A 12,582-nucleotide genomic window follows, 5' to 3' on the forward strand; every position below is an offset into this window, starting at 1 on the left:
TAAACCAGCAGAAGGCTCCGTACTATTCCCTGATAAGACCCCTGGCCTTTCACAGTGACAACGAATTTTTTGAGGACAGGAGTCTTTATCACCTACTGTTATGGAAACAATACGGAGTCTCACTATTAAGCATTACCATTTCCACTAGAAACTGATCGATCTATGATTGGAAATCCAAACATACAGAGACAGAGAGAGAGAGAGAGAGAGATTTTCTTTGTACTCTCTTTTAGCAAGTTGCAGCAAATTACCCAATTCTCACCTAATATTAATTCTAAAAGGTCAACAAAATGGCATTAGCATAGTGGTTGGACCATCAAGTAATCTTCCAATATAAAGACATGCAAGGTGCCCAAGATGTTAGCCTTTCAACTTAATTGCTAACCTCCATTTATATTTTGAAATAGGTAATAACGCCCAACCATACATGGCTTTAGCTTTACTCCTACTCAAAAACCCCATATATACATAAAATGGCCACCTCAGAAACCACTACTTTCAAAGTCCTCATCATTTTGTTGCTTAAATTCCCCCACTCTTTTTTTCCACCATTAAGCTAATTCTGAGATCTTCACTCACGATCATCTCCTCCAATGAGTTTACCAGCTTCTACTTCATCAGGCACAATGAAACCTTCCAGAGGAAGGCCACCTCTTCCCGTAATTATTATTATAGTTTGTGTTGTTGCCTTCATGGCTCTCTTCTATACAGAAACCAGTACTTTTCTTTCTCACAGCTCCATTTTCAGGCTCAAAACCTGTACCAGAAAAAACTCTGTTAGAAAATCAAGTAAGTGTAAGCGCTGCAACTTTGTTGTTCAACACCCACCACACCCCCCCCCCCCCCCCTCTCTTAATTAGTGATGTTTCCCAGCTTGTTTATCGTTATTGGCTATAACGTTGCACCGTCATTTTCCATGATCAGATGATAGAGCTGCGGAGATTAATCATGATATGGATAACTCCATTGTAGATGATAGGTTTGAGTTTGACCCGGAGGAATGCAATGTCGCTAGTGGAAAGTGGGTTTTTAACAGTTCTATAAAGCCCTTATACTCAGACATGTCATGCCCGTATCTCGATATACAAGTTTCTTGCGTCAAGAATGGACGCCCGGATTCTGATTACCGCCACTGGGAATGGCAGCCGGAAGATTGTACCTTGCCTAGGTTGATGATCATAACATGATCAACAGTTTAATATTAATTCTGTGTACAAAAGTACTCTCACACGTACTGATCATTACATGATACTTGGGCTGCTTTATTATATTATATGTAGGTTTAATCCAGAAGTGGCTCTTAAGAAACTGCGAGGAAAGAGGCTACTGTTTGTGGGAGATTCGTTGCAACGAGGTCAATGGCAATCTTTCGTATGTATGGTTGAATCCATTATACCAGAGGACCAGAAGTTCTTGAGACGGGGCCGCTCTCATACAGTCTTCAAAGCTAAGGTACTAAAAGAGATTTTGATTTAACAAATTAAACTATTCCTCCGAGGAGTATGTGCTAAGAAAAGCTAGCTAATATTTTCATTTATATATCCTTCAGGAATATAATGCAAGTATCGAATTTTATTGGGCCCCATTTCTTGTCGAGTCCAATTCCGATATCCACATTATAGCAGATCCAAAGAAGAGAATACTGAAAGTGGATTCTGTTTCAAAGCATGCCGAAAACTGGTTAGGTGTGGATATGCTAGTGTTCAATACTTATGTTTGGTGGATGAGTGGTACTAGACTCAAAACACTGTAAGTTTTCTTGGAACCTAGCTAGCTGTTTCATTGAGAAAACAAAATGTCTAGCATGAACGTTATTATTGTTGCATGCGCAGTTGTATTATCGGTTGATTTCGGTTTAATGTCTAATTGAGCGCAGATGGGGATCTTTTGCAAACGGGGAAGAAGGGTTTGAAGAGCTGGATACACCAGTTGCTTACAAAATAGGTTTGAAGACGTGGGCCAACTGGGTTGACTCAACCATCAATCCCAATAAGACACGTGTCTTCTTCACCACCATGTCCCCCACACACACAAGGTCTCTCTCTCTCTCTCTCTCTCTCTCTCTCTCTCTCTCTCTCTCTCATTCATTTTTAAGGTTTTAAGTGCACTTGAAACAAACTCCAGTTAGGATATAATTAAAGAAAAGGACTAATTTTACTTCATTGACACTTCCATCGGAACTTAAACATCTTGCACCAACTCAAGCCCTCTATACCACTTGCAATATGTCTCGTCTGCACCTACTACTGCATTTTCAGAACAAACTTCGATTTGAAGAATACATACTCTCTCTCTCTCTCTCTCTCTCTCTCTCTCTATATATATATATATATATATATATTATAATGAGTGTATAGATAAAACGATGTTCTTCTTGCTAATGATGCATGGTAGCGATTTCCAAATTTGAATATCTTCACTGCAGAAGCGAAGACTGGAACAGCACAGGTGGATTATTGAAATGTTTCAACGACACAAAGCCAGTGATGAAAAAGAAGCACTGGGGAAGTGGTTCGGACAAGCGAATGATGAGCGTGGTAGCAAGTGTAGTGAGGAAAATGAAAGTTCCAGTAACAGTCATCAACATAACACAAATCTCAGAGTACCGAGTGGATGCTCACACATCTGTTTACACAGAGACAGGGGGAAAAGTTCTAACTGATGAGCAGAAAGCTGACCCACTCCACCATGCAGATTGCATACACTGGTGTTTGCCAGGTGTCCCAGATACTTGGAATCAAATCTTTTTGGCACATTTGTAGCAAGAAACAAGTCCACACGGATGGATCCTTGCGCACGTTTGTGTCACAAACAAGACATGATCAATTATACATACCTTTTGTTTTGTTTTGTTTTTTGTTTCTACATTTGTTTTTTTTTTACTTTTTTTTTTTTTTTTTGTCTATATCCTTTGATTTTGTTTGCATGGTATCATATATAACAAAGCATTCACTCATGAAATTTGATCTTCATGTCTCTGGCCGTAAAAACCCAATCCACGGACTTAATTACCTAAAAAGAGCGTTATCATGATTGTTAGCAATATGACATGGGAGTTTCATTACCGTGAATGTATAGGCACCAACAATGCAGTTTTATAATTTCATTATAACGTGGCCATCACATTAATTTAGTCTAAGGTTTATTACTAAGGTTTAAGAATATATACTTGATGATATGACACATCTTATAATGTCCTATCCCCTAAAGCTTAAAGTATTAATTAAGTTAATTGTCATATATGTATATACCTTCCCAAAAGCCACACTTGGCCAATATCAACTCTCAAATTTTGACAATAACTTAACATCGAAAAAATCATACAGACCACGTTTTGTATGAAAGAGTGTGTAGTAGCTCGATCGTGCGTCGACATTGCAGTAGTATTAAGGATATCTCTCAAGATCCTCCCGATTCAAAGGGATAGCGCACAACTGAAATCTTCTCCTTATTCATAGGGTCAAATAGTCAAATGTATTATAAAGGCTTGATTATAGGAATCTGTTATAGCAGTATATTAGGAATGAGTTTCCTTAACGGCAGCCAAGGTTGCCGTGACCCCTGTCGTCTTTTCTTCCTAAATGGCCTTCCCTACCACATTCTCACCCGTTAACGTACAAAACTTGGTCACCGTTAAACTAACCAAGGACAATTACCTATTGTGGAAAGCCCAAGTTGTTCCCTATCTACGTGGGCAAAAATTGTATGGTTTTATAGATGGAACTATCTCCCGTCCTCCCACTCATATCAGAAATCCAGAAACAACTCTGTCCACCATTGAACCTGCAGAAATTGTCAACCCTGCATTCACCAACTGGTTTGATCAAGATCAGATTGTTCTTAGTGTCTTGGTGTCTTCCTTGTCTGAAGGCATTTTGGCTCAAATGGTGGGGATATCCACATCTCTGAAGTCTGGTCAGCCTTAGAGAGGATGTTTTCATCTCACTCTAACGCACGAGTAATGCAAACACGCCGGTCTCTCTCTAATCTAAAAAAAGGAAATCGGTCCATTTCAGAATATTTTCAAAGCGTCAAAACACAAGCCGATACCTTGGCTTCCATTGGACAGCCTCTTCGACGTGATGAGCTCCAGTCATATGTACTTGGTGGCCTAGATTCAACATATAATGCTATCACCGTTTTGACCAGGCATATCAAGGCGCACATCCCACCATGGCTGCCTACTTGACCTCTCAAAATTCTGTTCCGGACAGCAATTGGTATCCTGATACTGGATCAACCAATCACCTTACACATGAGTTCCAAAATCTGAATCTACATTCAGAACCTTATACCGGCAGTGATCAAATCCAAGTCGGTGACGGGACAGGTTTGCCCATTCAAAATATTGGATCCTGCAACATCTCTACACGCTCTCATACCTTTACTTTATCCCATTTATTGCATGTTCCATCTATTCAAAAGAATCTTATTTCTGTGAGTCAATTTACTAAAGAAAATAAGGTTTTTATTGAATTTCATGCTTCTTCAGTTTTGGTGAAGGACGAAGCGCCGGGGAAAGTTTTGCTGCGCGGCAAGTCTAAGGATGGACTCTACACCTTTCCGTCAACCTCAAACGCTATCCTTTTGAATCAGGAGGATCTTGAGAGATATCCTTAATAAGTAGTACATCTTCAACTTTAAACAAAAAATCTGTCATGTCATGTATGTTTGAATGAAACTGGAAAAAAATATTTATTTTAATGCTAATTCTGTTAACGTTATGTATTATCAACGTCCTGCATCCAAGCAATGCATCACAGAAAGAATAAAGTGAAGAATTCCACCTCAGTTGATCCACTAGAACCGTCAGGAATATTCTTATTTTTACAGCTGTAACCACCTTTGATTCCCTTTTCTTCTGTATATTCTCATTGCCTTTACTTGCAACCATGAGACTATATAAAGGGACGAATGTACTGAATATATACATGGAAAATATTCACAGAACATTATAGTCTTTCTTTTCTTTTCTTTTCTCTCTGTTTCAACATGTATAAATCTGTTCAAACGTTTCTTATGACAATTGTTCTTCGAATGGTTCATTTCTCATTCGAATGATGACGAAGTTGTTCGAACACACCAGTATGTGTTCGAATGATCAAAAATTCAAGAGTGTTCGAACCTACTATTAATATATTCAAACCAACATGCTGAACTATGTTCAAACAGTGGCCAAAAATTGTTCGGACGGTAATAAATAATAAGTGTCTGTTTGAGCTAAATATATTACGTTCGAACGATAATCATGATAATGTAAACAACGAATTTAAAATAAGAAAATTATATTTAAATATTCTAATTAAAATATCACAATTATTTAAATGTTACATTACAGCAAAATAAATCAAAAGACAAAAGTAAGAAAATAAGAAAATAAGTTTTAAGTTGGAGGTGGCATAAGGTTCTGGGCTAACATTAGTAATTAACTGCATCGATTCGAACATTTTTTGAGATTGAGTCTCCATCTTATTTTGCATGTTTTGTTCCAATCGCACCTCTATATCTGTTGCCTGATTTTCTAATTGTGCCTCCATATCTACTGCCTGATTTACTAATTGAACTTCCAACTCTCTTTGTTTAGATCTCAAATGTTCAATCTCGACCTTTCATCTTCTAACTCTTGAGAGTTGTTATTGAATTTGACTTGAGAATATGATAATATTGAGAAACAGTTTAAGCAACGTCCTTAACCCATCAAATATCCAAAACGGGATTCAAGAACCTGAGAAAAAATCTCTACATTACTAATAGAAGATTCATCAGATGCAGCAGTAGCAACAACATTTTTTTGAAGTGAAACCATATTCTCCTACAAAAAAGAAAAATCATTAGAGATAGTATAAATAACATAAATATTATTATGCAATACAAATAATAAAAAAAATTGAACTTACATAATTTGCTTCTGTCCAAACACCATCATGATTTGTATTCGATTTAGCATACAATTGAATCAGATTATACTCAGTAGGACTATCTTGTTCCTGTAGAAGGAAAATTTATATTATAATTTCAATCAATGTTGATATGTTAATATTTAATGAGAAGTAGTATAACGTTACTAGTTTTTTTTATAGTTGATGAAAAAATCTAGAACTCGCATGATGGTGTATCATTAAATTTGCTCTATTTGCTTTGTTGACAGTACTTATTTGCTATAAGGAAAGAAACAACATTATTACTATATATGTTTAAGGAATCTAACATATAGAATAAAAAAAAATAGCAGCGAAATTACCACATATATTGGATCTTCAAACATATCGCAAAACTTCTTCCATTCGTTTAGTGGCATATTTTGAAACGGGTTTTCACGCGTCTCCATTGCACTATTAAACTTTTGATGGTGTGCATGACATCTACCTTTTGTACCTTCGGAATGCATTTCTCATCAGCTCATCAACCGTATAGGTAGATTTTTCATCTCTTAATTATATAAATTTCTAGGACAACATATTTGATATATTTTAATTTACTATAAATAATAATTCATCCATATAGGTAGATTTTTCATCTTTTGAAAATGTAATTAATAGACTCAAATAATATTTATTTTAAAAATATTTGATTGTCTTTCAATAAATTTCTATAATTAAATTTATTTTTGATTGTCTGCTTGAACGACTATTATGATAATTCAAACGGTTTATACATACATTCGAACATCATAGCAACCATTCCCGCCAAATTTATTTATAACTTCCCACAAAAAAATATGTCAAATAATTAAATCTCCCGTTCGAACAGTTTTAACTTTCCCTGCCTCAATTGTGTATATTTTCCCGCCAGTGCTTTTATTTGAACAGTTATGACAACATTCAAACATGAATTAAAATCCCAATCGAACTGTTTTGGGATCATTCGAACGTATTTCTCTTCTGAGACGCTATATTTTGTCCTAAAAAGTTTAGTTGGAACAGATATTTGTCTATTCGAACATGTAAAGACCTGCTGCCATGTTTTGGGACAAAATATAATTTTTGTCCTAAATAATTACTTTTAGGGATGAGATTTTCTGCATCCCTAAAAGATTTCGTCCCTAAAAATAAAATTCCTTGTAGTGGTCATTGCTTGTGTACAATTTTAATACTAGTGTTCAAAAATTAGTTTTTCCTGTCCTTTCCAACTAATAAATATACGTTATTTTTCACAACACTTTATACAACTATATTTTAAAATGAGGAATATTTTTATAAAATACCTTATAAAGTAATATTACTTTACAAAAATACTTTCATTTTAAAACCTTTAGTATATAAAATGTTATGAGATGTGTTGTGTGTGTATCATTATTCATGTTTAAATAGAAATTGAAAAACTTTTATTTTAATAGTAGTTGTGTATAAGTACTTGTACACTTATTATTAATGTTTATTTAATGAAAAATTGAAATTACTCAAGTACCCATGTAACGCAGTAGAAATATGTACCAATTCACTTAACAAATTGGTTAGTAGTCAAGCATGCAATTAATTTAATAATTAAGCAATAACGTAAAAGAAATAAATTGCATAACACCGAGATTGGTATCGAATGGAAACCCTTTAAAAAACTCTTTAAAGGTAAAACCATACGGGACAGCCAAACTCAGAAAAATCAATTTTATTATTTGAAAATCAATTACAAGTAAAACTCAATTACAAAATCATTGTCAATTGACACTCTTACTTAACCAGACAAATGACTTATTTGCCTTCTACTACAGTAGCAGTAAGAATTTCTGACGATTTTCAAATATTGACTTTTCTCCTGGAACTCCAATGGCTGAAACTCGACCAATTAATTCTCCAATATAGAGCACGATCACACTATTTGAGAGAAATAATATGAAAATTCTCCAAGGAATTTTCTCATCAAAATATACAATAAAAAGTATTCTAGAAAATATCTAGATCTGAATCTCTACAGATCCTAACCAATAGGATCTCTTTCATAAACAATCCGAAAATCAATTCCAATTGTTGTAGGATTCTGCTGACGGAACAAATCTGATAAGAGTTTGTTCTGCAGTAGGACTCTATTGACAGAATGAGTCTGGTATGAATTTGATCTGCAGTAGGACTCTACTGAGGAAATACTGACATTTCACGATAACTCTTCATTGCAGTAACATATTTCAGATCAACCTATTCTCTATATAAGTGCAAATTCCTTGAGACTCGATTTTTTTACTTATGACTTATCTAAACAATATTTAATACCTCATAGATAAACTTAATATTATTAGAAAAAGTCAATAAATAATTTACATTCATCTAAAATTATCAATTTAATGATAGGATAAATTCTATCATTTTAATCACCTAATCCTATACAAACTTATCAACTTATCAACTTAATTACGTAATAGTCAAACTTTTATATTTACAAAAATGATATAGCCACCATTGAATTCCACCTATAAAAACTATCGAAATGTGTGTGTGTTTTTTTAATACTTGTATTTATTTACTTTTTAGTATTGTATTTTTTATTTTTCTGTATTTAAAAAAAAACAAAAAAATGAAAAAAAAAAAAAATTCTTGAACAATCTACAAAAGTTGGGTAGTGTACTATGTGTTTGTCGGGAGGTAGCAGCGCCCTTATTTAATTGTTTAAAATTTGGGCCGGTGGCCCTTAGCTCTTGGGCTATAAGTCCCCAAATTCCAACTTCTGCTACTCTTAAAGACGAGCCTATATAAAGCGGGTTTCGTTTCCAACCGCTCTAATCAATCTCCTGCCTTGTTCGAGAAGACACAGCTTGTTCCGAGTCTTCTCCATCGCTTCGCCAAGGTTTCTCAGGTGAAAACCGATTAACGTGTACTGTACACTTCTTTGGGTTTCCAATAGCCGCTCTAGCTTCGGGTTTTCAATACGTGTTTATTAAAATACGATTAATTTGTTTAATCTCTTCAATTTCTGCAATCGAAGTTATTGCTGAGCTTCGATTTTTAGGGTTTGGTATTTGAAAGATTAATGAATTTCGGATATCTACCGATGTCTAATGTTTAAGTGCCTTTTTCTTGGGCTTCGTTTGGTTGCTAGAAGAATGAAAAAGTTAAGTTTTGTTAAATATTGTACATCTTTGTGTTGACTGGTTTGGTATTTTTGTGTGCTCGATTTTATTTTATTCATTTTTTATTTTCTTGCTGGAAGATACTTTCATGGCGGGGGGAAATTTCATGCACAGAGTTATGTCTTACCTCGTGAACGAGCTTGTCGTTAATAGCCTGGCCAACAGGTACCTTGCACACCTGCCACATAATCTGCCTTGGGTGCCCGTATTCTGGTGTTCTGTTTGATATGTATAACACATGATGATATTATAAAACAGAAGCTTCTCTCTCTAGTCACCGTGACGAAACTTTTATTGATTGGCTATAATTGTAAACCACAATTGGATCTATGGAAGCATTGGTTTATACATTCCTCTTAGGCTCGACTTTAGGAATAATCTTTTTCGCTATCTTTTTTGGGGAACCGCCTAAAGCTCCAACTAAAAAGATGAAATGATTTTTTATTATCTCTATCTCAATTCAACTAGTGTTCCCTTGAAGCGAAAGAATCTCAAATTTCCTTGATGCGATCTAGTCTGCGTCCCATAATATTTTTTTCTGCAGCTTACAAAGTTTGAGGAATTTTTTCTATATCTTGATTGTTTATATTGCTTTCGTTTGACCGTTTGGCTGTGTCAATAGTTGTCTGAACATTTAAAAAAAGAGGTTCATAGTTGATTGAATAAAGAGTCTAAGTTATATGAAGTTTCACTGATAAAAAAGGTTATATGAAGTTTCATCACTAAAGCTTCTCTAGTAATCCATTTGGACATGAGGGACGAACCCCTATTTCCTTTTTTTATTTGGTGGGGCGGGGTGAGATGGGAGGGGACACGCAACAAAAATATAAAATATGCATGTGTTTACCTTCTTGACATTTGAGCCATTGTAGAGAATGTCAACATGACAAACATTAGCACGCTGATGAAGTTGAACATTCTCATAGTAATTTGTCTCACAATCGGCTTAGAGTATTGATTATCTCGAAAAAATCTCAGTACGTTTACTTTCTCTATCACTAGTGATAAATATTCAAGATTGTCTGATTACCTTTTTGTAGGTTTCTACCATTGTCGAAGATGATTGCAACAATTGAGAACTTTATGTTCCTTTTATTTTGCATAATTATTGTCTCCTTGAATGACTGTTTAATTGGACTTAATACCTTAGATGAACTGTTTAATATAATGTTTTGTTGTGGTTTATCAGTCCTGCATTCCAGAGATTTGCCGTGAGAACATCCAAGAGGATTGAGGAGGTTTCAATTAAGGGTACGTTTACGTTCTTTCCAGTCCTTGTAATTTCTGTCTTCTCTTTTGGGCATTTGTTAGTAATTGTGCAGTTGTTTGTTCATGAAGCCGCACAGAAGAAACAAGAACTTGCTGAGCGTGTTAAAGATCTGTCTAAGGATTTTGAGGTTGGATTCTATGTTGTGTAATTTGAATATCATTCATTCGTTTATTATTTTAGAGCTTATAGCAATGCATGTTGGATTTGGTTGCAGTCTTTCAAAAATCAGTGATCTGCAATGGTGGACATGGTATTGCGGGTTTGCGACAACCATATGTATATGATTTTTCCTAGATTCTTCTTCCTCCTTTGTGAATGACGAAAATGAGTTTTGTAATTTTAGATTGCGGACGTGTAATATTATCCTCATGAAAACAATGGGCTAAGAGCCTCCTAAAATAAGCTTCTGTTTCAAATTGACTATATCTAGGGAGGTTTGGATGGTGAGTTGAGAAGAAAGTTGAAAGTTGAATAAAATATTGTTAGAATATTATTTTTTAATATTACTATTATTTTTAAATTTGAAAAACTTAATTATTAATTATAATTTGTGTGAAAATTTAGAAAAGTTATAATGAATGTAGAGGAGATGAGTTGTGAGACTTTTGTATTCAAACCTGGCCAATTGTACTGTTTGTTTGAGGATGACTCCTTAGCACCTTGCGATGGTTTGAATCCTTCAAGAAAGGAGCGTGTTTTTCTTTTTGTTGCATTTTTGCGAGAGAAAAAAAAAAGGTTTGAATTGTGAATGTATACAAGACATGATGGGAAGCGGGGAAAATAGAAAGGCAGACGACCGTTTCTGAAGAAAATATGTAGGGAACAAAATATTTTTCGAAGAAAATTGATTCACTATTTTGTCAGGAGTTTAAAGATATTTTCTAGCTAGAATAAAATAAAAAATAAAAGTTTTGAAAACATATGTCGGTGGTTAGTTGGTATGCGAATTGTAACATTGATACAGTAATTGTATTACTTAACGAGAAATGATCATTATAGTTTACGTAAGTGTTGTGTAATTTCTTTGAAAAAAAAAAAAGTAAATATAAGTTTTATATGAAAAATAAAATTAATTTTTTAACAGTAAATTTTATTTTTTTTTAAAGTGATTACGTGGTGTTTATGTACTCTATGATTGTATATAACATTACTTTTAAAGAGAAATAGAGATGTTTGAGATGATCCGGGTCAGGACAATGAGCTAGGTGGAGAAAAGCGGAGAGGGCAACTTGAAGCAAGAACCAAAGAGATTCTATGGCAATTACAACAGGACTGCGGATGACGAGTGACAGAGATGGGGTGCAAGAACAAGCGATAAAGGTTTAAAAACCTAGTTAAGGGATTCTGGTAGGGTTAACACTAGAGATGAAAAAAAAAACAGTTGAACCAACCGAACAGTGGTAATCGGTTCAGTTTGGATTTGGTCCCGATTCTCATGTTTTGAAAATTAATTTTGACTAAACGGGATTGAAATATATATTTTAATTTTGTATGTTATATATAAAATTTAAAAATTTAAACATGTATCACATAAGGCAAATTTATAATTCTAACAAGAAAAATGAAATCTTGATCCCCAGGGCACCAAAGTCATATTGCTGAGAAGAAGATTACTAATCTGAAATCTTTTGGGAATAAAAACCATTATAATATTTTGCTTGAAAGTTGTTCTTCGTCTTTATAAAGCATTTATATTATTAGAAAATTTTTTTTCATCAGACACTATTCACTATCCCATACTCCACACCCTATGAAAAAATCTTCACATCCTATAAAAAAAAAAAAGAATTATAAGTATAGAGTGTGAAAGGGAATAGTGATTGATGTATAGAATTACTCATATCATTATCATCGTTAAAACCTTTAGAATATATTGATAAGTGTCTAAAAAGTAAACAAAAAAAAAAAAAAATTTGTTTCCGAAAGCACAATTCTCAATGCACTAGAAATGGGTGAAATGCAAATTTCAATGAATTTTTAATGGAGTTTGATAATTCAAAAATTGAATCACACTTGTAAACTGAATTGAACTTGACTAAAATTGAAACAATCGAAAGTTTAGGTTTCAATGATGAATTAATCCGCATTCGTTCTTAGATTTTCAAAACTGATTTACATCGGTTCGATTTTAAAATATGTCTAAAATCGGATAAAATCATACTAATTACGCCCCTAGTTAACATATTTCTTTGAACTTGCTTTTCTATCCCTGCCAAACAAAAAATATGAACTAAAACAAGAGCCTACCAAAATG

The 12,582-nt window shown here is 34.1% G+C and overlaps 2 protein-coding genes across 3 annotated transcripts; both read left to right on the plus strand.

The window, feature by feature from the left end:
• Positions 1-493: 493 nt before the first annotated feature.
• On the plus strand, positions 494-2,864 carry LOC121264604 (protein trichome birefringence-like 3). Of its 2 annotated transcripts, none has more exons than XM_041167864.1 (6): positions 494-795; positions 925-1,168; positions 1,281-1,452; positions 1,550-1,749; positions 1,877-2,035; positions 2,426-2,864. In XM_041167864.1, exons 1-6 carry the CDS (start codon positions 594-596, stop codon positions 2,760-2,762), a joined length of 1,314 nt encoding a protein of 437 aa, XP_041023798.1. In that variant the 5' UTR covers positions 494-593; the 3' UTR covers positions 2,763-2,864. The 2 variants fall into 2 exon arrangements, with proteins under 2 accessions (XP_041023798.1, XP_041023799.1); XM_041167865.1 differs by having other exon boundaries at positions 495-789.
• A 5,767-nt stretch (positions 2,865-8,631) lies between these two features.
• LOC121264605 lies at positions 8,632-10,751 on the plus strand. The gene is made up of 5 exons (XM_041167866.1): positions 8,632-8,784; positions 9,139-9,223; positions 10,248-10,309; positions 10,397-10,455; positions 10,543-10,751. Exons 2-5 carry the CDS (start codon positions 9,147-9,149, stop codon positions 10,558-10,560), a joined length of 216 nt encoding a protein of 71 aa, XP_041023800.1. The 5' UTR covers positions 8,632-8,784; positions 9,139-9,146; the 3' UTR covers positions 10,561-10,751.
• Positions 10,752-12,582: the final 1,831 nt, after the last annotated feature.

Source organism: Juglans microcarpa x Juglans regia, chromosome 5D (assembly GCF_004785595.1).
Source record: "Juglans microcarpa x Juglans regia isolate MS1-56 chromosome 5D, Jm3101_v1.0, whole genome shotgun sequence".
In the NCBI taxonomy this organism is placed as follows: domain Eukaryota; kingdom Viridiplantae; phylum Streptophyta; class Magnoliopsida; order Fagales; family Juglandaceae; genus Juglans; species Juglans microcarpa x Juglans regia.